Source organism: Gopherus evgoodei, chromosome 3, assembly GCF_007399415.2.
Source record: "Gopherus evgoodei ecotype Sinaloan lineage chromosome 3, rGopEvg1_v1.p, whole genome shotgun sequence".
Lineage (NCBI taxonomy): Eukaryota > Metazoa > Chordata > Testudines > Testudinidae > Gopherus > Gopherus evgoodei.
In genome coordinates, this window is record NC_044324.1 from 10022842 (window position 1) to 10047114 (window position 24273).

The 24273-nt window shown below is 68.0% G+C and overlaps 3 protein-coding genes across 13 annotated transcripts in view; 1 reads left to right on the forward strand and 2 right to left on the reverse strand.

Annotated features, from left to right (window-relative positions):
• EMILIN1 (elastin microfibril interfacer 1) overlaps positions 1-7476 on the reverse strand; it is an 18129-nt gene extending 10653 nt beyond the window's left edge. The window contains exon 1 of the mRNA XM_030554354.1: positions 7392-7476. Within this exon, the coding sequence (XP_030410214.1) occupies positions 7392-7476 (85 nt within the window). The remainder of the gene's footprint in view (positions 1-7391) is intronic.
• Positions 7477-17136: 9660 nt separating this feature from the next.
• On the forward strand, positions 17137-22085 carry OST4 (oligosaccharyltransferase complex subunit 4, non-catalytic). Of its 2 annotated transcripts, none has more exons than XM_030555042.1 (3): positions 17137-17242; positions 17617-17746; positions 21941-22085. In XM_030555042.1, exon 2 carries the CDS (start codon positions 17618-17620, stop codon positions 17729-17731), a length of 114 nt encoding a protein of 37 aa, XP_030410902.1. In that variant the 5' UTR covers positions 17137-17242; position 17617; the 3' UTR covers positions 17732-17746; positions 21941-22085. The 2 variants fall into 2 exon arrangements, with proteins under 2 accessions (XP_030410902.1, XP_030410903.1); XM_030555043.1 differs by having other exon boundaries at positions 17617-17744; positions 21938-22085.
• A 661-nt stretch (positions 22086-22746) lies between these two features.
• AGBL5 (ATP/GTP binding protein like 5) overlaps positions 22747-24273 on the reverse strand; it is a 109050-nt gene continuing 107523 nt past the window's right edge. For 9 of the 10 annotated variants that reach the window (XM_030555023.1, XM_030555025.1, XM_030555019.1 and 6 more), the window contains one exon: positions 22747-24026. In XM_030555023.1, coding sequence (XP_030410883.1) covers positions 23758-24026 — 269 coding nt within the window. In that variant the 3' untranslated portion in view covers positions 22747-23757. The remainder of the gene's footprint in view (positions 24027-24273) is intronic. The other variant, XM_030555027.1, reaches the window with a different exon arrangement.

The window sequence follows — 24273 nt, forward strand, 5'->3', positions numbered from 1 at the left end:
GCCCGGGCCGAGCCCCACCGCAGCAACCGCAGCTCTGCCACGGCACCCCCCAGCCCCGCCACGGCACCCCCCAGCTCTGCCATGGCACCCCCATCCACACTACGGCACCCCCCAGCCTCGCCACGGCAACCGCGGCTCTGCCAGGGCACCCCTAGCCCCTCCACGGCACCCCCCACCTCTGCCACGGCATCCCCCAGCTCTGCCATGGCACCCCCATCCACACCACGGCACCCCCCCAGCTCTGCCACGGCATCCTTCCAGCTCTGCCATGGCAACCCCATCCCCACCACGGCACCCCCCAGCTCTGCCATGGCACCCCCATCCCCACCACAGCACCCCCCAGCTCTGCCACGGCATCCCCCCAGCTCTGCCATGGCAACCCCATCCCCACCACGGCACCCCCCAGCTCTGCCATGGCACCCCCATCCACACCACGGCACCCCCCAGCCCCGCCACGGCAACCGCGGCTCTGCCAGGGCACCCCCAGCCCCTCCACGGCACCCCCCAGCTCTGCCATGGCACCCCCATCCACACCACGGCACCCCCCAGCTCTGCCACAGCACCCCATCCCCACCACAGCACCCCCCAGCTCTGCCACGGCAACCCCCAGCTCTGCCATGGCATCCCCATCCCGGCCATGGCACCCCTCAGCCCTGCCATGGCACTCCCCAGCTCTTCCACGGCACCCCCAGCCCCGCCACAGCACCCCCCCAGCTCTGCCACGGCACCCCCAGCCCCGCCATGGCACCCCCCAGCTCTGCCAAGGCACCCCCAGCCCCGCCATGGCACCCCCCAGCTCTGCAACGGCACCCCTATCCCTGCCATGGCACCCCCCAGCCCCGCCATGGCACCCCGGGCTCTGCCATGACACCCTCATCCCTACCATGGCACCCCCAGTCCCACCACAGCACCCCCATCCCCGCCATGACAACTGTGGCTCTGCCACGGCACCCCCATCCCCACCACGGCACCCCCAGCCCTACCACAGCACCTCCAGCCCCACCATGGCACCCCCCAGCTCTGCCCCGGCACCCCCAGCCCCACCACAGCACCCCACACCTCGTGCCCTGTGTGATACAGGCCCTGTGTGAGGAAGTGAGGGGTTTTCTGGGGTTTTCTGTGTTTTCCAGGGGGTTGCATGCAGAGGGAGGAGGACTCAGTGTCCCCGGGTGTCACCGGTTTAACGAGGTGAGGGGAGAGGGAGTTTGTTGGTACACAGGACGGGAGAGGGACTCAGGACCCCGGTCGATGGCCTGGAGGATGGAGACCCCAGCGACTGGTGATCCGAGGACCCAGCTCAGGAGTCCCAGCCGGTTCTGGCCAGTGGGAGGACAATGGGCTGCGGGGAGAGAGGACCCCGGTGACCTGACCAGCCGGCTCCAGCCAGAGGAGATCAGAGAGGAGAGGAGGCCCAGGTGACCAGGTTACGACCCTGTGTCCCTGGAGAGAAGCCAATGGACAGAGGGGGCTTGGGGCTGGGGGTATCGGAGGCCCAGCTGGGAAGCCAGGGGGCTCTGGGCTGGAGAGGGGGAGCAGGCAGAGCCCACCTGGATCCAGGGGGACTGGGATGTGCTGAGGGAGGCCAGGCCTGAGACTGGAGAGTTTCCTGCACTGGGTTCAACTCAATAAACCCTCCTGTTTTACGCTGGCTGAGAGTCGCTTCGGGTTAGAGAGCAGGGGGCAGCAACCCCTTCGGGGGTGAGGAGACCTGGGGGCCCCCGGTGAGAGACAGACGTGCTGAGGCTCAGAGAACTGCAGCTCCAGGAGGTGGAGGGGCCTGACGCTGAGAGAGCGTGGACCCCCGAGAAGGGCTGTCGCACTGGAAGGGGCACCCCCCACGGACCGCACGGGGCCAGGAGTGGGCACGACCTGTGAGTCCGTGACACCCTCCCATTCAGGCTCTCGGCAGCCCTAGGAGGTCTTGCTCTGGTGCGGATTCTGGCCCAGCAGAGAGGGCTGCAGCCCTGCCCTGGCGTGTGGCTGGCGCCGGCCCGTTCCCTGCCCAGGACTAGCTGATTTCCCTGGCATCCCCTGGGCCTGCCTAGCTGCCAGTGGCGCTGGTGACCTCTGACCCCAGGCTCCTGAGTCCCTGCCCCCCCCCCGGTGTCTGGCTCAGTGAGGGGCTGGGACCAGGTTCATGGTGTGGGGGGGGGTGTTCTCTGACCCAGCCCACTTCCAGCCTAGTCACAGCTGTGCAGCCCACGGGCAGCACAGTGGAGTGGGGGTTGGTGTAGAGATATAGCTCTGTTGGCACTGGGCCTGGAGCCACCGCACCCGGGGCAGTGTGTGCAGCCCTCTGCACAGCCACCCCCATCCATATACCACCTGGATACACACACACGGATACACAGACAGGGATACCCGCAAACAGAGCAATCCCCCCACCCACCCACACAATGATATGTGTGACTGATCATTGGGAATTGTTTAAGAACACTTTACTAGAGTCCCAAAATGCAAGAAACAAGGCATATTGGTTAAAAAATGCCAACCTAGGTTAGAGGGGAAGTTGCTAGCAATGAGTATAAATCAGAAGCTAGGCATTGTAGAAAATTGATAAGGGAAGGAAAGGGGACACAAGGAAAAATCTACAGCCAGCAGAGATAAGGACAACAAGAAGGAATTTTTTAAATTATATTAGAAACAAAACGAATCCTAACAATGGTATTTGTCCATTACTGGATGGAAGTGGTAGAATTGTCAATAGAAATGCAGAAAAGGCAGAAATGTTCAATAAATATTTCTGTTCTGTATCTGAGAAGAAAATAGTTGATCTTGTCATATCATACGGTAACACTCTTTCCATTCCACTACTATGTCAAGAGGGTGTTAAAAAGCAGTGATTAAACATTTTAAAATTGGCAGGTCTGGATAACTTGAATACCAGAGCTTCAGGGAGAAGCGTACAGAACAGAGCAATTATGGAGTGATCCACCCATCATCCTCTCCTAGCTTCTGGCAGTCAGAGCATTAGGGTCACCGTGAGCATGGGGCTGTGTCTGTGCCCATCTTGGCTAATAGCCACTGAAGGACAGATCCTCCAGGATCTTATCTGGTTCTTTTGTGAACGCTCTTATACTTTTAAAATTACCATGACCCACACTGACTGGATTAAAAACTGGCTAACTGATAGGTCTCAGAATGTAATTGTGAACAGGGACCCATCACTGGGTGGGATGTTTCCAGCGAGGTCTTGCTGGGATCAGTTCTTGTCTCAATATTATTTAACATTTTTATCAATGACGTGGAAGAAAACATAAAATCATCCCTGATAAAGTTTGCAGACCCCACAAACCCCGGGGGAGGGGGGAATAAAAAAGAAGGCAGGTCACTGATATGGCGCGATCCGGGTCAGTTGGGCCAAGCAAACTGTGTTTTAGTACAACTAAACTTAAATGTCCACCTGGGAGCAAGGAACGCGGCCAGAGTTGCAGGCTGGGGGACTTGATCCTGGGCAGCAGGGATCCTGAAAAAATCAGGGGTTGTGGCGGACAATCAGCTGAAAATGAGCTCCCAGTGCAACCAGTGTGGCCGAAAGGGCTGATGCCCTCTTGGGATTCAAACCCAAGGGAATCTCGAGCAGCAGCCGAGTGGTTATTTGACCTGGCGGGACAGAAGCTGGAGTCCTGTGTCCGGTGCTGGAGAGCACAGTTCTGGGAAGATGTTTATCACTGGGAGTGGGTCAGAGAGTGATTCAGGATTAGAAAACCTGCCTGGCAGTGCAAGGCTCACGGAGCTCAGTCTACAGTGTTTAGCTTCGCAAGATGTGGGGGTGCCTGGGTCCTGGGCTGTGAGTACCTACCTGGGGCTCAGGGTTTGGGAATGGGCGCCAGGAGCCAGACGTTCCCAGCCCAGCAAGAAGGGGTTAGTTTAGCAGGGAGGGAAGGTAACGAATCACTGAACAATCTCCCAGGGGCTGGTGGCTTTCCTATTCCAGACAGTGTTTACATGGGGCTGCCAGTTCTGGCGTCTGGGGATTGTTCTAGGCGGTGCTATCCAGGGGGACAGACCACATGATCACAATGGGGATCTCAGCCCCCCATCCAGATGGGTGCCCAGATGCACACAGCCCCCCCGCCCCCCACTGGGCTCACTGCTGACCTGGAATGGGGCGGGGCACCTCAGCCGTCAGGCTGGGCACTGGGCATGGGGCTAGGCACCTGGTGCGAGGGGGTTCTGGGCAGGGTGGGAGGATCGCCTGGGCAGTCCCGGGCCCGGGGCTAGGCAGTGGAAGAGACTGACGGAGGAACCCAGCGTGACCGGGACAAAAGCGGGGCCCTGACACGTTAGTCACAGCCAGGCGGCCTGGCGGCAGGCCTGAGGGAAGGCGATGCCCCCTGCATGGAGCTGCCAGCCCTGGCCAGGCTCGGGTCCAGCAGCCTCCTCTGCCCCATGGCAGCACCCCCAGCCCAGCCCCCCGCGCCGGGCCCCTTGACAGAGCCAGCCCTCCCCGCCGCAGCAGCCGGGGGCCCCGGGAGGGGCTCAGGGACGGGAGGGACGGGGGGGCCTGGGGCCCCCAGCACAGGAGCCACCTGCAGGAAGCAGCCGCGCTCCCCACCCGGCCCAGCCCGGGGTCAGCAGTTCTGTTCCCGGCCACTGGCTCGGCAGGAAGCCCAGGGGAAGCCCAGCTGGCTGGAGCATCCTGAGCCACAGGGGCCCCGGGGAGCTGACCTGGGCCTGCGGAGTCCCCTCTGCCCCATGGGCCGGGCTCCGCCCTGCTGCCCCCCGGCTCACGGGGCACGGCCCCAGGAACAGCCCGGCTGGGGCTTGCCGAGGGGGCTGCTCCCCCCAGAGCCGGGCCTGATGCCTCAGGACACTCTGACCAGCCACGCCATGGGGCACCGGGCCCTGCCACACGGCAGCTGCAGCCGCTGTCCCGGGCCGGACAAGCGCCTCACAGAACTGCCCCCTCCCGCCCCCTTGTCCCTGGCCCCATGCTGCAGCCATGAGCTGCCCCTCCAGGGTGCTGGCCAGGGGACCCGGGTGTGAGTGCCACGGCTGAGGAGCCCAGGGGGCAGTGCCCCCTGGCCAGCGCCCCCCAGCACAGTGCTGAGCAGGCTCCGGCAGGGGGTGTCAGCTGGGCCCTGGGGGAGGGTGTCGGCTGGGCCCGGGGGGGGCATCGGCTGGGCTTGGGGGGGGGGCGTCGGCTGGGTCCTCATGGGGGGTATCTGGGCTTGAGGGGGGCAGGAAAGGCTCTTTGACAAACACACAGATGGAGCCAGACAGGGCCAGTAATGATCTCCCTGATGCTGCAAAGTAACATGGAGCCCCCCCAGCCCCTCCTGTGGGTCCATCCCAGCCCAACCCCCGCTCAGCACAGCTGCCCCAATGGGCAATGGAGGGGAGGTTGGTGCACCCCATGGAGGGTTGGTGCACCTGGGGCGGGGGTTGGAGCACCCTGGGGGGGGTGCACCCCATGGGGGGTTGTGCACCTGGGGCAGGGGTTGGAGCACCCTGGGGGGGGTGCACCCCATGGGGGGTTGTGCACCTGGGGCAGGGGTTGGAGCACCCTGGGGAGGGTGTTCGGCTGTTTACCAGGGCTAGACAAATAAACCCAAGCAGGGAACCTGCCGGGGGCTTCCCACCCCATGACTCTCAGCAGCCCCCACCAAGCAGAGGCCCCGTGTCACCCCCCACGTGAAAGTCCCACATTATGCCCTCCCAATGGCCCGGGCCTGGGGCCACTGAGCCCCCATAACTCACACCTGCCCCACCACACGCCAGCCCACGACGCTGCCCATCTCTGTCCTCTGTGCCGAGGCCGAGCTCAGCCTGTCTCCCCTCTCCATGGTTAGAGCAGGGGGGCTGAGAGCCAGGACTCCTGGGTTCTATCCCCGGCTCTGGGAGTGGAGGGGGGAGGGGAGCTAGGACCCTTGGGTTCTATCTCCAGCTCTGGGGGAGGGGCTGGGAGCCAGGACTCCTGGGTTCTATCCCCGGCTCTGGGAGTGGAGGGGGAAGGGGAGCTAGGACCCTTGGGTTCTATCTCCAGCTCTGGGGGAGGGGCTGGGAGCCAGGACTCCTGGGTTCTATCCCTGCTCTGCTGATGAGGCACTACATGGCTGGTCCCTGCCCCGTGTCTGTTTCCTGCTGGGCTGGGTACCCCCGATGTGCAGCCAGTGCCCTGAGTTGTCACATAGTGCCAAGTGCTGCCCATCACACCCAAGGCTGGACACTCGTCCCCTGAAGCCCCCCTCCCCCGACCTAGGGAATCTCACAATAGCCAGGCTGGGCCCCCCCAGCTGGGACTGAGGCCAGGCTCAGACCCCCAGGTGCAGCTTAGACTCCCCTGCCTGCTGGACCTGGAGGGGCCAGTCCAGGGCAGAGCTGCCTGCAGACCCACAAAGGCCCCTTTGGCTGGGCCAGCTCCCCCTACACAGCTTGGACCCCTTGCACGACCAGCCCAGATACCTGCGCTGTGGGACAGTGAGGGGCCAGCCGGGGAGGGGGCAGCCCAGCAAGGGGTGCAGAGGGAGGGGCCAGTCGAGGGTGGGAAGCAGGAGGGAGGGGTTGGCTCAGCATGGGGTGCAGGGGGGAAGGGCTGGTGTGTGAAGGGGGAAGGCTGGTCCAGCTTGGGGTGCAGGGGGGAGAGGGCAGCAGTGCAGGGGGTGGAGCTGGTGGGGTGCAGGAGGCAGGCATGGCCCAGCGTGGGGTGCAGGGGGGAGGAGCTGGTGGGATTCAGGGGGAGGGCTAGCCCAGCATGGGGTGCAGGGGGGAGGGGGCAGCCTAGCGTGGGGTGCAGGAGGGAGGGGTCAACCCAGGGGGAAAGCAACGGGAGGGCCCCTCAGGAAAGCCTGGCCTGTCCCAGAGCTCAGGGTAGGGCCGGGCTCCCAGCCCATCCCGAGCAAAGGGCCGAGGCTGGATGGCTGCGGGGGGGCAGGGAGGCAGCCCCCCTGCCACCCTGCCCCAGGGATGATGCTAGCCTCATCTCCCATCCCTGGGGCATCGGGGCAGGCCCCCCCAGGCTCCCCTATGCCATAGCTGGGGAGCCCAGAGGGTTCCTGCATCGGGGGGCCGCCTGTACGAGCCTGCAGCAGCGCAGCATTTTCACACGACTCGCTGCTCCCTGGGGACTGGCCACGTTGATAAAACCCAAAAGCAGCTATTTGCAGACGGCTAATTATAGCAACTCCGAGCAGAGCTGCCAAACCCAGCTCCAGGGCTGAGCGCTGGGCGGGGGTCCGGGTGGGACAGCTAGGGGCACAAGCCGAGCTCGGGGTGGGGGGCTTGGTGAGCAGGGCTGCGGGTCGGGAGTGAGGGGCCCTGGCAGGGCTGGGGGTCAGGAGTGAGGGGCACAAGCTGAGCTCGGGGGAGGGGGCCCAGGGCTGGGTTGCAGGGGCTGCAGGCGGGGAGTGAGGGGCACTGTCCGAGCGCTGGGCAGGATCGGGGGTCACCAACCCGCAGCCCCGGCTCCCAGGGGAATTTCTGCCCACGGGGACTTTTCCCGCTGCTGATCTCCCGGCAGAGCCGATGAGTCATGTCCTGTGGGGAGCTGGCCTGGCTTCAGCCCAGCCCCTTCCCAGCTCCCCACTGCAGCCGGGGTCTCCCCTGGGCAGGTCCTGCTGAGCCCCGCGCCCGGACACCCCGACTGCCCCGAGCTGGGCACCATGCCCGCATGGCAGGGAGCCCACTGGGCCCACAAGGGGGAGGGGAACCTGCTCCCCCATGGCCATGAAGGCCCCATCCAATCCCCACTCCCACCTCACCCAGTTCCATACCCCCAGTGCCCTGCCCCCACCTCACCCAGTGCCACACACCCCTGGTGCCCCGCCCCCACCTCACCCAGTGCCACAGCCCCAGTGCCCCGCCCCCACCTCACCCAGTGCCCTGGCCCTGCCCCCCTCACCCCAGTGCAATGGTCCCCCCCCGGTGCCAGGCTCACTCGATCTTGCTCTGCTCATGCAGCCCCTGACACAGTCACCCCCTCATTCTCTCTTATTTCCACCCCCCACCAGCCCCACGGGTGCCTCAGGCCCCATCACCTGCCCAGCTGGACCCAGGTCCCCTGCTCATGGGCAGATCAGGGCCAGGCCGTGTCCTCCAGCAAGTCAGTGACGCTGGTGCCTCGTGTCTCCCAGCAGTGCCCAAGGGGGGGTTACCTGGCCGAGAGACCCAACCTGCCCAGGCGGCAGCTGCTGCACCTTGTGGGGCATAAACCCCCACTCAGGCTGCAAGGTGCTGGCTGTGCTGGGGGGGGGGCTACAGAGCATGGGCCCTCCCCCACATCACCCCCCAGCTCCTGCAGCCTCCATGTTCCCCCCAAACTTCTCCCCACCCCACTGTTCCCTCCATTTTCCCCTGGGGGGCTGGAAGGGTCACCCCGGTTCCTGCTTTCTCTGCAGCTCCCCCAGCCAGGGCTGCTCACTCCCCACCCCACTGTGGTAGTGCTCCCCCTGAGTACCCGTCAGCTCCCCCCAAGTCCTGGAGGGGGTGGGGGATGGAGTCGCGGGGGGGCAGGCTGGGATGATGGGGGTGGAGGGTCGCTGGGGGGCAGTGACTGTCCCATCCCAGGGGCTGGCGAAGGGGCTCAGCCGTGGGGCCCCGTGGTGGTGGGTCCTGGCACCCCCTGCTGGATGGAGCCGTCCCTGCCCCTGACGTGGCCCCTCGCTGCTGGCTGGCTGGCGGGGGGGGGCTGGCAGAGCCGGGCCTGGCCTGGCTTCCATTAGCCCTGACAGCGCGTGGAGCAGCCGCGCACCTTCCCTTTTATGGGGAAAGCTGCTGGCTGGGGGCGGGGGGCTGGGGGGGGCTGGGCCTGGGTGGCTGCTCTGGTGAAGTGAGTGCTGGGGGAGGGGCGCACAGACCTGCCCCCAGCCCACCCCCTTCTGGGAGCAGGGGGATGGCACTGGGGGGCAGGGATGGGGGAATCTCCCCCCCTTGTGCCTGGGTGGGAGGGGCTGATGCAGGGCTCCGGACCATGTAATGCCCACCCAGGTCACCACTGGAACCCCCGCCCCACAGCTAGCTCAGCCGGGCCGCAGTGGGGCTGGGGGCGGGGCACTGGCGGGGACTGGCTGGCTCAGGGGGGTGGGGATTGGGGCATGGGCCTTGTCCCCGCTAGCGGGTGCCGGCTCCGATCCAGGTGATACATGGTGCCTCCGGGGCTCCCAGCTTAGGAAGCGACCCCCTCACCCGCCAGCCCCCAGGGCGGATCCCAGCTCTGCCTGGGGCTGGGGGCTGACACTGTATCGCCAGCCCCATGAGCCAGGCTCATCTGGCAGCAGGAGCTGGGCTGCAAGACCCAGCACTTACGGTGAAATACTGGCTCTGGGGATTTGCGGTTTGGTGCCCCGGGGTCACATTCGGCAGCTTCCTGCAGCACCCCAAGGGGAGAAACTCACTTTTCCTGTAAGCCTGGAATCACCCAGAGCCCCTGACTCCGGGAGCTGGGGCTTTAAGGAAAACCATATGGGGCAGGGGACACCTGCAACCTCGTGAGAGTTGGCACCAGTGACCAAGCCTGGGCCCTGCCCCGTCCCCCGCGCAGGCCCCTCCCCTCGCCCAGGGCTGAGAGGGGCTAAGGGCCCTTCGGCTTTATTTCTACAATCGGCCCTTTGGGCCACAGCCATGAAGGCAGCTCAGCAGGGCGCACCCTGGGTTGCTATGGGAGTGGGGTGGGAGCACTGGCTGGGGGGGAGTGCTGGCGGGGGAGGCTCCTGAGGGGTTACCTGCTGCTGTTCTTATTAACACTGTGGGTGCTGGGTGCCCCAGAAGCCAGGCAGGGGTATCGCACCCTCCCCCTGCAGCTGGTACCCCCCCCAACATTCCCTGCCCCCCGCCCATCAGTGCCTGTCCCGGAGGGGGGCAGATCAGTGCTGGGAACTAGTGGATGGAGATGGCTGCATTGGGTGCCCGGGGATGGGCACATCTGGGGGGGGGCTAGGTGGGGAGGGGGAAAAATTTTAGTGGAGGGAGCCCCAGGTTGATGCTACAGAATCGGCATCACCTCCGACTAGGGAAGTTTGTGGCCCAACTGGGGGGAGCATCAACAGGGCCTGGACTCCTGGGTTCTTCTCTCATGGGCTGACCCTGGGCACAGCCCTCCCGCTGCACCCCGGGGCCAGGCAGCAATGTTGGTGCTCGGGAACCTGCCACCCCCTCCTCTATGGACTGGACCCCGAGAACCCCCTCCCCGACCCCGTGTGGGGCCACGCCCATGTGCAGCTGGGAGGACGTTGCTGCCCCCTGCTGGCATTTCTGAGACCAGCTTGGGCAGAGCTGCTCGCCAGCCCCCCACCCCAAGCTCTGGCCGCTGGGCAGGGAGTTGGGCTGGGAGTGGGGGCTGGCATGAAACTGCGGGGGGCCAAGTCAGCAGCAGGGAGGTGGGAGTGTGAACCGCTTCCCGTGGGGACGGGGGATGAGACAGACCCAGAGCGGACATGGGTAGAGCTGTGTGCTGGGGGGCAGGGCTGGCATGGGGGGGCAGGTGTGCAAGGAGAAGCGGGGAGGGGGCAGGTGTGCGAGGAGCAGCGGGGGGGGGGTGCGGAGCCTTTCTCCTGGCTGGGATGCTGCTGTCCAGTCCCAGGCTGGCGGGGGGTGCAGGGTGGGCACTGCCAGGGCCTGGTGGGAAGGGAGGAGCCCTGGGGCAGTGATGGCGGGGGGGAGGCTGGCTCACAGGCTGGGGTGGGGGCACATTGGAGCGCAGCACTATCCCCTCCCCCGCTGAGCCCCACTAGCTTCTGCCCCTGCCCCTCCCACCTGGTTACTTTGCAGCAGGATCCACCATGCCTGGCCCGTGGGCCCTGCCTGATGAGTCAGGGGTGGAGAAGCCCCAGGACCCATCCCCCATCCCAGGGGTTGGGGGGATGGGACTTGGCTCCTGCACTCCACTTCCTCACCCAGGTGCATTCCCACCCCCCCAGCTGAGGGCGGCAGTCGGTCCTGTTTAACCTCCCTCAGCCCTGCCACGTCCGTGCTGCGGGTGCCCGTGGCTCTGGAGTGCTGGCCTCAGCTGCCTGCTGCAGAGGAAACACCTGGCTGCAGAGTGGCCTGGCACCCGCCCTGCTGCGCTCCCAGCCCTGTGCCCGGGTGGACGGGATTGGCACTGGGCAGGGGACATGGGCCTTGCCCGGGATCCCGCCTGCACTGGCAGGAGGCGCCGGGCCCCACGGACCCAGCACCGCAGAAATCACCTGCCCCAATGCAGGGGGAGGCAGGGCTGGGGGCCAGGAACGTGACTGCAGGGCTCAGCAGTGAACAGCTCCAGCTACATCTTGTGACGAAGTGGGACTGTTCTTAATGTTTCCTCTGAATACTGTGGGGGTGCCTCAGTTTCCCCTATGCAGTTCTTAAGTCTCCAGTGTGCATCAATGGCCAATACTCTGTCTCCTGGCAACTAATGGCCGGGGCCCTTCCCCCCTGCAAAGGGATGCTAAAGGTGAACAAAGAGCTCAGGTGACCTCCTGGCCCGGGTAGAGACAAAGCCAAGAGAGGAGGGGCTGGAGGGGGGTTCAGTTTGGAGCTGGCTGGGGATGGGAAGTGACGGAAGACGGGGGGGTCTGGCTCACTGCCCCCCAGAATGGACCCGGCTGAGGGGTCCTTTTCACTGTATCTACAAGCTCTGTTTTAGACCCTGTTCCTGTCATCGAATAAACCTCTGTGTTACTGGCTGGCTGAGAGTCACGTCTGACTGCAAAGTGGGGGTGCAGGACCCTCTGGCTTCCCCTGGACCCCGCTGGGGCAGGCTTGCTGTGGGAAGCGCACGGAGGGGCAGAGGATGCTGAATGCTCCAAGGAGAGACCCAGGAGGTGAAGCTGTGTGAGCTTCTTGCCCTGAACAAGTCTGCTCCAAGGGAGAGGAGGCTCCCCAAAGTCCTGACAGGCTTGGTGGGGCGCAGTTCCAGAGCATCGCCGGGGGACTCTGTGACATGTCTGGCTTCCCCTGCACTCAGCCCCATGCCCTGCCAGCCGCCCCGGGCACCCAGCACTGCCAGGCCTGAGCAGATGTGGCTCCTCCAGGCAGCGTTGCAGCCCTTCATCCAGGGTGCCAGGCCGGACGATAGGCCCGCGCTCACCAGCCTTGTGCCATGGGGGCGCCCCCCCCAGCGCCCCACCGACCCTGCCTCTGACCCCAGAGCTCAGGTAAAGTGGCCCTGGAACGGGGCCTTCAGGTGACACCTCATCCCCCCCCAGCTGGGCCCATCTCCCTGAACCCCCCCATGGTCTCTGCCCCACCGGGCTGGTCCAGCCAGAGTTCTGCAGCCCGCCACCCCACAGCTCCCCTCTCACCGCCCGGCGCCAGGGCCTCAGCCACACGCCCTGGCCAAGCTCCAGGCAGAGGAACCAGCTGGCACTGCAGGAATAAGCAGCTGACTCAGGCCCCCCCAAGGTCTCACACATGCACCCCCGTTGCTACCCCTGGGGACTGCGGGTCACCTCTTCTGCCAGACAGGCACGCTCCTTGCCCACCCCGGGCCCTCTTTCCTTCATCCTGTAGGTGCCCTCAGGGCATGGGGCACAACCCCTCCCACCGGGATGCACCCCCCCCCAGGCAGCTGTACAGGCACCCCGCACCAGGGGGCTGCAGAAGGCTCGGCAATGGAGCAGAAGCCCTGTGACTGCCCCTGTGCCAGAGGTGGGCATCACTGCCCTGGCCCCGGTGCCCTCGAGGGGTGGATGGGCACATAGCTGGGCAGGGCCAGGGGAACGCTTTCGCCTGGTGGCTGGTGGGGAGACAGCCCTGGGCAGAACTGGCACCAGATAGTGGGTGCCTGGTCCTGCCTGCGGTGGGCGTGATGCTTTGTTGGCTCTCTCAGGAGCTTACGAAGCCTGGTTGCTATTAGGACACTGCAGCCGGCAGTCCCTGGGACCCCCAGCCTGGCAGGCAAACTGCCCTGTGGCCTGGCGTGGGCGGGTGGGCAGCTGTTGCGTGGCCCAGGGTGGGCGGGCGATTGGCTGGCGTGTGGTCTCGGGTGGGTAGGTGGCTGGATGCTGCTTGGCCTGGGGTAGGTGGTCAGCTAGATGCTGCATGGCCTGGGGTGGGCAGGCAGCTGGATGCTGCGTGGCCTGGGGTGGGTGGACAAGCGGTTGGCTGGCGCGTGGCCTGGGGTGGGCAGGTGGCTGGATGCTGCGTGGCCTGGGGTGGGTGGGCAGCTAGATGCTGCATGTCCTGGGGTGGGCAGGCGGCTGGATGCTGCGTGGTCTGGGATGGGTGGGCAAGCGGTTGGCTGGCGCGTGGCCTGGGGTGGGCAGGCAGCTGGATGCTGCATGGCCTGGGGTGGGCAGGTGGTTGGATGCTGCGTGGCCTGGGGTGGGTGGGCAGCTAGATGCTGTATGACCTGGGATGGGTGGGTGGCTGGCTGGCGCATGGCCCGGGGTGGCGGGGCGGTTGGCTGGCGTATGGCCTGGGGTGGGTGGGCAGCTAGATGCTGTATGACCTGGGATGGGTGGGCGGCTGGCTGGCGCATGGCCCGGGGTGGCGGGGAGGTTGGCTGGCGTATGGCCTGGGGTGGGTGGGCAGCTAGATGCTGTATGACCTGGGGTGGGTGGGCAGCTAGATGCTGCATGTCCTGGGGTGGGCGGGCAGCTGGATGCTGCATGGTCTGGGATGGGTGGGCAAGCGGTTGGCTGGCACGTGGCCTGGGGTGGGCGGGCGGCTGGATGCTGCATGTCCTGAGGTGGGCGGGTGGTTGGATGCTGCGTGGCCTGGGGTGGGCAGGCGGCTGGATGCTGCGTGTCCTGGGGTGGGCGGGTGGCTGGATGCTGCATGTCCTGGGGTGGGCAGGCGGCTGGGTGCTGCGTGGCCTGGGGTGGGCGGGCGGCTGGCTAGCGTGTGGCCTGGGGTGGGCAGGCGGCTGGATGCTGCATGTCCTGGGGTGGGCGGGTGGCTGGATGCTGCATGTCCTGGGGTGGGCAGGCGGCTGGGTGCTGCGTGGCCCGGGGTGGGTGGGCAGCAGCCCCCACAGCAAAAGCAGCCCCTTCTGCCGGATGTTGAGCTCAATGCGACGAGCCGCCTTGGGCTCCAGGGCTGGGCATGTGCTGGGTGGGGCCGCCGGTGTCTCTGGCCCGGGCACAGGAGCTTGGGCAGGGCTGGCGTCTCCCTCGCATCACCACAGCGAGCAAAGCCCCAGCCTTGGTCTCCAGACACTTCCGCGCCCCATGGGCCTGCAGCCTGGCACCCGCCTGTGGGCTCAGCCGGCCCAGAGCAGCACGAGCGAGGGGCATGGTGCAGCCAGCGTCTCCATGGGGCAGTGCCAGGATGCACACGCAGAGCTCCTGGCTCTGCTGGATGGCGTCAGCACCTGAGGGGACAGGAGAGGAGGGCGAGCTCAGGGGGCCCATATCCCAATCCTTCGACCCCTTTGAAGGTGCCCCCCCAACCCCGAGAGCTCCAGGTGCCTCACAGAGCCGAGGGAGGCCCCGGCCCCCATAACGCCCCGGGTGCCCCATAGAGCCGAGGGAGGCCCCGACCCCCATAACGCACCGGGTGCCCCATAGAGCCGAGGGAGGCCCCGGCCCCCATAACGCCCCGGGTGCCCCATAGAGCCGAGGGAGGCCCCGGCCCCCATAACGCCCCGGGTGCCCCATAGAGCCGAGGGAGGCCCCGGCCCCCATAACGCCCCGGGTGCCCCATAGAGCCGAGGGAGGCCCCGGCCCCCATAACGCCCCGGGTGCCCCATAGAGCCGAGGGAGGCCCCGGCCCCCATAACGCCCCGGGTGCCCCATAGAGCCGAGGGAGGCCCCGGCCCCCATAACGCCCCGGGTGCCCCATAGAGCCGAGGGAGGCCCCGGCCCCATTGAGCTCTGACCTCCCGCAGCACCCATGGCTCGCTGCTGCCCTCGGCCGGCGATCCGGGAACCGGCTAAGGCAGCCGCCAGCGGGGCTGCCCCGGTTCCTCCAGTGACAGCTGCCGGCAGGCAGAGGGGGCGGCGCTGGGCTCACCCCGCAGAGATTCACCCTCGTCCCAGGCCCTGAGCCGGAGGGGGCGAGGCCCTGCACCCAGGCCTGGTGCCGACCCGGTGCCAGGCTCCGAATGCCGCGCCGCCTCCCGTGCGCAGGGGAGTCCCGCGGGGAGGCGCTGCTGGCCCCTTCGGACGGGGAGACTTTGGCAGCGCAGCGAAGCGCCTGGCACCAGGAGGGCTGAGTGTTAGCGGGGGGTGGTCAGCAGCTGTGCGGGGCCATTCCGCGAGCGCCGCCCGACCACGGCAGGGGGGAGCGCGGCTGGGTGCCCCCCATCAGAGCGGGGCTGGGTGCCTCCCCCCATCGGAGCGCGGCTGGGTGCCTCCCCCCATCGGAGCGGGGCTGGGTGCCCCCCCATCGGAGCGCGGCTGGGTCCCCCCCATCGGAGCGCGGCTGGGTGCCCCCCATCGGAGCGGGGCTGGGTCCCCCCCATCGGAGCGCGGCTGGGTGCCTCCCCCCATCGGAGCGGGGCTGGGTGCCCCCCATCGGAGCGCGGCTGGGTCCCCCCCATCGGAGCGCGGCTGGGTGCCCCCCATCGGAGCGGGGCTGGGTCCCCCCCATCGGAGCGCGGCTGGGTGCCCCCCCCATCGGAGCGCGGCTGGGTGCCCCCCATCGGAGCGGGGCTGGGTGCCTCCCCCCATCGGAGCGGGGCTGGGTACCTCCCCCCATCGGAGCGGGGCTGGGTGCCCCCCATCGGAGCGGGGCTGGGTACCTCCCCCCATCGGAGCGGGGCTGGGTGCCCCCCATCGGAGCGCGGCTGGGTGCCCCCCCATCGGAGCGGGGCTGGGTGCCCCCCATCGGAGCGCGGCTGGGTGCCCCCCCATCGGAGCGCGGCTGGGTGCCTCCCCCCATCGGAGCGGGGCCGGGTGCCCCCCATCGGAGCGGGGCTGGTTGCCCCCCCCATCGGAGCGCGGCTGGGTGCCCCCCATCAGAGCGGGGCTGGTTGCCCCCCCCCATCGGAGCGGGGCTGGGTGCCCCCCCCATCGGAGCGGGGCCGGGTGCCCCCCATCGGAGCGCGGCTGGGTGCCCCCCCCATCGGAGCGGGGCTGGGTCCCCCCCATCGGAGCGCGGCTGGGTGCCCGCCCCCCCATCGGAGCGCGGCTGGGTGCCCGCCCCCCCATCGGAGCGGGGCTGGGTGCCCCCCATCGGAGCGCGGCTGGGTGCCCCCCCATCGGAGCGGGGCTGGGTGCCCCCCCCATCGGAGCGGGGCTGGGTCCCCCCCATCGGAGCGCGGCTGGGTGCCCCCCCCATCGGAGCGCGGCTGGGTGCCCCCCATCGGAGCGGGGCTGGGTGCCCCCCCCATCGGAGCGGGGCTGGGTGCCTCCCCCCATCAGAGCGGGGCTGGGTGCCCCCCATCGGAGCGGGGCTGGGTGCCCCCCCCCATCGGAGCGGGGCTGGGTGCCTCCCCCCATCAGAGCGGGGCTGGGTGCCCCCCATCGGAGCGCGGCTGGGTGCCTCCCCCCATCGGAGCGCGGCTGGGTGCCCCCCATCGGAGCGCGGCTGGGTGCCCCCCCCCATCGGAGCGGGGCTGGGTGCCTCCCCCCATCAGAGCGGGGCTGGGTGCCCCCCATCGGATCGGGGCTGGGTGCCCCCCCCCATCGGAGCGGGGCTGGGTGCCTCCCCCCATCAGAGCGGGGCTGGGTGCCCCCCATCGGAGCGCGGCTGGGTGCCTCCCCCCATCGGAGCGGGGCTGGGTGCCCCCCCCATCGGAGCGCGGCTGGGTGCCCCCCCATCGGAGCGGGGCTGGGTGCCCCCCATCGGAGCGGGGCTGGCCTTGCTGACACAGCTCCGGAGCAGGACGTGCCCCGGGAACGTCTCGGGGCTCGCAGGGCTGCAGGCTCCGGAGCCCCCCCGCCCCGGTTATCAGCACTCAGAGGGACTGGCCCGATCACCGCAAGGGGCCGGGCCCGGTCTGCTGTCCAAGGCAGAGACAGGGGCGCTGCTCGGGCCTCCGGCTGCGGGTGCAGCTCGTGCTGCCCAGCGGGGCGCTGCGAGGGGACGCTCCTGTGCAGCCCTGGCCGGGCCCGGCTGGAGGGACCCCCGGGGAACCCGCCCGGGCCAGGCAGGAGGCGAGGGGGCCGGGACTCGCTCCAGGGCTGGGACCGGCCCTGCTCGCAGGAGCCCGCGGCGCGAAGCCCGGTGCGCGCCCATCGGCCTGGCCTCGGGGCGGGGCCCGCGGGGCAACGCCCCCCCGGCACCAGCTGCTGCCCCGCCCCCGCGCCAGGGGGCGCTGCGCCCCGGCAGCCTCCGGCGGACAGAGCGTCCCTGCCCCACAATGCACCGCGCCGCGACCGGAATCAGCAGCCGCTGGCGGGACGTGTCCGAGGAGCCTCCGAGCCGCTGCTTGCGCGTGAGTGCGGGGGGGCCCGCGGGACCCCCCCGACCCTCCCCCCACCCTGGGACCCTCTTCCCCTCCCCCCCGGGACCCCCCAGACCCTCTCCCCCCGGGACCCCCTCCCCCCACCCCGGGACCCTCTTCCCCTCCCCCCCGGGCCGTCCCATGTCCCCCCGAGCCGGTGACCCGCCGCTGCCTGCGCGTGAGTGGGGGGGGCCCGCGGGACCCCCCGACCCTCCCCCCACCCCGGGACCCTCTTGCCCCTCCCCCCAGGGCCTTCCCATGTCCCCCCGACCCTCCCCCTCCGGGACCCCCTCCCCCCCCCGGGACCCTCCTGCCCCTCCCCCCCGGTCGGTCCCCCCGAGCCGCTGACCCGCCGCTGCCCGCAGGATGGTGACCGACGTGCAGCTCGCCATCTTCGCCAACATGCTGGGCGTGTCGCTCTTCCTGCTCGTGGTTCTCTACCACTACGTGGCTGTCAACAACCCCAGGAAGCAGGAGTGAGGGGCCAGCCCGCAGGTAAGGCCGGCGCCGGGCAGACAGCGCGGGGGTGGGGTGGGGTCTCCGCCCCCGGTGGCACAGACACCGCTGGGCACTGGCTGGGAGCTGGGGTGGGGTCTCTGCCCCCGTTGGCACAGACACCGCTGGGCACTGGCTGGGTGCTGGGGTGGGGTCTCCGCCCGTTGGCACAGACACCGCTGGGCACTGGCTGGGAGCTGGGGTGGGGTCTCAGCCCCCCGTGGCACAGACACCGCTGGGCACTGGCTGGGAGCTGGGGTGGGGTCTCAGACCCCGTTGGCACAGACACCGCTGGGCACTGGCTGGGAGCTGGGGTGGGGTCTCAGCCCATTGGCACAGACACCGCTGGGCACTGGCTGGGTGCTGGGGTGGGGTCTCAGCCCATTGGCACAGACACCGCTGGGCACTGGCTGGGGGCTGGGGTGGGGTCTCAGCCCATTGGCACAGACACCGCTGGGCACTGGCTGGGTGCTGGGGTGGGGTCTCAGCCCATTGGCACAGACACCGCTGGGCACTGGCTGGGTGCTGGGGTGGGGTCTCAGCCCATTGGCACAGACACCGCTGGGCACTGGCTGGGTGCTGGGGTGGGGTCTCAGCCCATTGGCACAGACACCGCTGGGCACTGGCTGGGTGCTGGGGTGGGGTCTCAGCCCCCCGTGGCACAGACACCGCTGGGCACTGGCTGGGTGCTGGGGTGGGGTCTCAGCCCATTGGCACAGACACCGCTGGGCACTGGCTGGGAGCTGGGGTGGGGTCTCTGCCCCCGTTGGCACAGACACCGCTGGGCACTGGCTGGGGGCTGGGGTGGGGTCTCAGCCCATTGGCACAGACACCGCTGGGCACTGGCTGGGAGCTGGGGTGGGGTCTCAGCCCATTGGCACAGACACCGCTGGGCACTGGCTGGGTGCTGGGGTGGGGTCTCAGCCCATTGGCACAGACACCGCTGGGCACTGGCTGGGTGCTGGGGTGGGGTCTCAGCCCATTGGCACAGACACCGCTGGGCACTGGCTGGGTGCTGGGGTGGGGTCTCAGCCCATTGGCACAGACACCGCTGGGCACTGGCTGGGTGCTGGGGTGGGGTCTCAGCCCCCCGTGGCACAGACACCGCTGGGCACTGGCTGGGAGCTGGGGTGGGGTCTCAGCCCATTGGCACAGACACCGCTGGGCACTGGCTGGGAGCTGGGGTGGGGTCTCTGCCCCCGTTGGCACAGACACCGCTGGGCACTGGCTGGGGGCTGGGGTGGGGTCTCAGCCCATTGGCACAGACACCGCTGGGCACTGGCTGGGAGCTGGGGTGGGGTCTCAGCCCATTGGCACAGACACCGCTGGGCACTGGCTGGGTGCTGGGGTGGGGTCTCAGCCCATTGGCACAGACACCGCTGGGCACTGGCTGGGAGCTGGGGTGGGGTCTCCGCCCCCGTTGGCACAGACACCGCTGGGCACTGGCTGGGTGCTGGGGTGCGGTCTCAGCCCCCGGTGGCACAGACACCGCTGGGCACTGGCTGGGAGCTGGGGTGGGGTCTCAGCCCATTGGCACAGACACCGCTGGGCACTGGCTGGGTGCTGGGGTGGGGTCTCAGCCCATTGGCACAGACACCGCTGGGCACTGGCTGGGTGCTCGGGTGGGGTCTCCGCCCGTTGGCACAGACACCGCTGGGCACTGGCTGGGAGCTGGGGAGGGGTGGGGTCTCAGCCCCCAGTGGCACAGACACCGCTGGGCACTGGCTGGGAGCTGGGGTGGGGTCTCAGACCCCGTTGGCACAGACACCGCTGGGCACTGGCTGGGAGCTGGGGTGGGGTCTCAGCCCATTGGCACAGACACCGCTGGGCACTGGCCGGGTGCTGGGGTGGGGTCTCAGCCCATTGGCACAGACACCGCTGGGCACTGGCTGGGTGCAGGGGTGGGGTCTCAGCCCCCCGTGGCACAGACACCGCTGGGCACTGGCTGGGAGCTGGGGTGGGGTCTCAGCCCATTGGCACAGACACCGCTGGGCACTGGCTGGGAGCTGGGGTGCGGTCTCAGCCCCCGGTGGCACAGACACCGCTGGGCACTGGCTGGGTGCTGGGGTGGGGTCTCTGCCCCCGTTGGCACAGACACCGCTGGGCACTGGCTGGGGGCTGGGGTGGGGTCTCAGCCCATTGGCACAGACACCACTAGGCACTGGCTGGGAGCTGGGGTGGGGTCTCAGCCCCCGATGGCACAGACACCGCTGGGCACTGGCTGGGAGCTGGGGTGGGGTCTCCGCCCCTGGTGGCACAGACACCGCTGGGCACTGGCTGGGAGCTGGGGTGGGGTCTCCGCCCCCGGTGGCACAGACACCACTAGGCACTGGCTGGGGGCTGGGGTGGGGTCTCAGACCCCGTTGGCAGGACACCGCTGGGCACTGGCTGGGTGCTGGGGTGGGGTCTCAGCCCCCGGTGGCACAGACACCGCTGGGCACTGGCTGGGTGCTGGGGTGGGGTCTCAGACCCCGTTGGCACAGACACCGCTGGGCACTGGCTGGGGGTTGGGGTGGGGTCTCAGACCCCGTTGGCACAGACACCGCTGGGCACTGGCTGGGTGCTGGGGTGGGGTCTCAGCCCATTGGCACAGACACCGCTGGGCACTGGCTGGGTGCTGGGGTGGGGTCTCCGCCCGTTGGCACAGACACCGCTGGGCACTGGCTGGGTGCTGGGGAGGGGTGGGGTCTCAGCCCCCAGTGGCACAGACACCACTAGGCACTGGCTGGGGGCTGGGGTGGGGTCTCAGACCCCGTTGGCAGGACACCGCTGGGCACTGGCTGGGTGCTGGGGTGGGGTCTCAGCCCCCGGTGGCACAGACACCGCTGGGCACTGGCTGGGTGCTGGGGTGGGGTCTCAGACCCCGTTGGCACAGACACCGCTGGGCACTGGCTGGGAGCTGGGGTGGGGTCTCAGACCCCGTTGGCACAGACACCGCTGGGCACTGGCTGGGAGCTCGGGGGTGGGGTCTCTCAGCCCATTGGCACAGACACCGCTGGGCACTGGCTGGGAGCTGGGGTGGGGTCTCAGCCCATTGGCACAGACACCGCTGGGCACTGGCTGGGTGCTGGGGTGGGGTCTCCGCCCCCGGTGGCACAGACACCGCTGGGCACTGGCTGGGTGCTGGGGTGGGGTCTCTGCCCATTGACACAGACACCGCTGGGCACTGGCTGGGTGCTGGGGTGGGGTCTCCGCCCCCGGTGGCACAGACACCGCTGGGCACTGGCTGGGAGCTGGGGTGGGGTCTCCGCCCCCGGTGGCACAGACACCGCTGGGCACTGGCTGGGAGCTGGGGTGGGGTCTCAGCCCATTGGCACAGACACCGCTGGGCACTGGCTGGGTGCTGGGGTGGGGTCTCAGCCCCCGATGGCACAGACACCGCTGGGCACTGGCTGGGAGCTCGGGGGTGGGGTCTCTCAGCCCATTGGCACAGACACCGCTGGGCACTGGCTGGGAGCTGGGGTGGGGTCTCAGCCCATTGGCACAGACACCGCTGGGCACTGGCTGGGTGCTGGGGTGGGGTCTCAGCCCCCGGTGGCAGACACCGCTGGGCACTGGCTGGGGGCTGGGGTGGGGTCTCAGACCCCATTGGCACAGACACCGCTGGGCACTGGCTGGGAGCTGGGGTGGGGTCTCAGCCCATTGGCACAGACACTGCTGGGCACTGGCTGGGAGCTGGGGTGGGGTCTCTGCCCCCGGTGGCACAGACACTGCTGGGCACTGGCTGGGAGCTGGCATGGTCTCTCAGCCCATTGGCACAGACACCGCTGGGCACTGGCTGGGTGCTGGGGTGGGGTCTCAGCCCATTGGCACAGACACCGCTGGGCACTGACTGGGTGCTGGGGTGGGGTCTCTGCCCCCGTTGGCACAGACACCGCTGGGCACTTGGTCATTAGAGCCGTGTGGCTGGTGAAGTCTCCCCGTGAGCATTGTGGTCCCCGGGAGTGCAGGTTTATGATGCCCCTTCCCCTAGCTGGCCAGTGAGCCTGGGCATTGGCCCCAGTGGGTCTGGCTGGAGCTGGTTTCCCTGGCAGCACGTCTGGCCTGTGAGCTGCAGGGCCTGCCCGAGGGCCGTTCAGATGCAGCAGACGAGCTGAGTAAGGGGGCGGGGACTGGTCCCCGTGGCATTAGCGCCGGCTCCCCTCCCGACTCGCCCTTGTGCCCTGAGCTGTTTGTTCTTTTTTGCCCCAACAGAGCCCGAGCCCTGAGCACGGCCTGCCATGGCCAGAAGCAGAGCTGACTGCCGCGTCAGGCCCCGCAGCCTGGCTCCACATCGCACCCCGCCGTAGCTTTGTGCAAACAAACCCGCTGGACACAAATAAAGGGCTGGAACCTCCCATGTGTGGGCGCCTTGGTGTCACTGCGGTGCCAGCAGAGCATGCTGCTTGGGCTGATAGGAGAGGAGGAGCCCTTCAGCTGGGGCCCAGGTTAGACTCCTGCTGCGATCACAAGGGGGAGAGGGGGGACAGGGAAGCCACTGGCCCCACGCCCAGCTCCCCATGTTCTCGGGCAGAGAAATCTGGGCTTGGCAGCCCCAGGGAAGAGGCAGGTGTTTGAGGAAGGTCTCCCGGTGACTTGCGTCAGAGCAGCCCTGGGTACAGATAGCGCCAGGTAGATGCCCAGGCCAGAAGGGACCCCAGTGATCATCTGCTCTGCTCGCAGGGGGGGCTTCCGTCCCGGGAGAGGCTCTGAGGGAAGTGGTGGCTCCTGCCAGCCAGGTGGTGCTGAGGGTTTTATTATGGGCACAGCATGCTGACTGCATTAACCCCTTCTCCTCCAAGGGGGCAAAGCTGGCCCTTGGCTCGCTTGCCCTTCCTCCATCAGTCCAGCCTTGTCTTTAGGCCTCCCCCTGAGCAGTCTGCCAGCTCCTGCAGGTGACCACAGTGGGCTCTACTCCTGCCTTCCTGGACCAGCAGCCCTCTCGCTGCTGCTCTGGGCGCGGCGGGATCCTGGCACAGCTGAGAGGCCTGCCCCAGATTACAGAGCTCAGGGAACATTTCTTCCAAACAGACTTTAATAGAAACAAGGTACAAGACAAACCCTATCTCATAAAAATAGCTTCAAACCCCTGAACAACTCTGGAGCGGCTGGGCTGAGTGGGAGGCAGCAGCAGGAGAATGGCTCTGCCTTGGGGGCTGGCTGCAGGGCTGCTCCAGCCCTGACCCTGCCCACCCGGAGGGGCTGGCCAAAGCTGCTAGCCTGGGGCCCAGGCACACGGGGATGGGAGCTGACCTGCAGCTCCACGGCCTGACTTGGTTGTGCTCATGAAGCAGCCTTTGCAAGAGCCTGCCCAGGTTACAAGCTGTGTCCGCGGGGAGAGCCCCAGCTGGAGATACCTGGCCTGGGACCCTGAAGCCCACTGAGGTGCTGCTGGCACTGTACTCTGCCCAAGGAGATGCCCACGGACGCTCCCTCAAGTTGCCTCCACAGCCCTGCTGGGTGTGGGGCAGAGGCCAAGCTACTGGGGGGAGACATGGCCCCCCAGGCTCACTGTGGCAGCAGGGGGCTGCCCACGGGCCGGGTTCTGAGACACACCATGGGAGCTCTGGCTTAGTGGAAGGGGAGAAGGGCTGGGCCTCCTGGGCCTCCCTGGCACCAGCTGGCCCCCTGCTAGAAAGCTCTTTGCCCCGGGTTGATTCTCCTGCACCCCACATAGGGGCGAGTGCAGCAGCCTGACCCAGTGTCTAGCCCTGCCCAACCCTCTCCACTGCCCAGGGAGACATAGAGTGATGGTGTCTGCAGCTGCTCCCCGGGCATCACCCCCATCTCCAGCCCCTGGCACCGTGGCTGCTGTTGGCACCCCCAAGCTTGTGACCCAAATCAGCCAGCTGGCTGCACCAAGTGCCCTCCACATGGCCATGGCTGGAGGTTAGCGGGGATTCGCACAGAGCTCTGGGACTAGCTGGGGAGCCCAGCAGTGTCCCCCTCTGCTCAGGCTGTGTGTTCTGCAGAGCCCTGGCGGCTCCAGCAATGGCTCTGTGGGAACTGAGCAAGGGGACCCTGCAGGGCGATCAGGAGCCTCTCCCTCCATAACACACTTTGGTTTGCAAGGGGAGGCTGGAGGAAGCCGTGGGCAGGGTGGGCATGCTGCTCCGCTCAGCCCGACTACCCCTGCAGCAGGGCAGCGTGGGGGGCAGGTGTGGCACCCAGCTAGAGACGCAGGCGAGTGCAGACTGGTGACAGCTGGAGCTGGTGGCTGTACTCAGGCTTCTGTGCAGAAGGACAGGATCTTGTGGTAGGAGCTGAGCGGGGGCGAGTCTGGGGCCCGGCTTGGCAGATGCTGCAACATAGAAGAGGAGGCTCAGGGAGCTGGGAGGGGGGCTCTGTGGCAGGCCACATGCTCGCCCAGAGCAGTGCCAGCCTGAGAAGCCAGTGCACTGCAGAGCACGGCCACTCACCAGTGCTCCCCCCAAGCGGTGAGGACAGGGCCAAGCTGCAGCTCTGGTGCCAGGGCTGCCTGCCCCGGGAGCAGGGGGGCATCACGGGAGACATGGGCCCTGCTTGGGGTGGGTTCCCCAGCCCCCCCC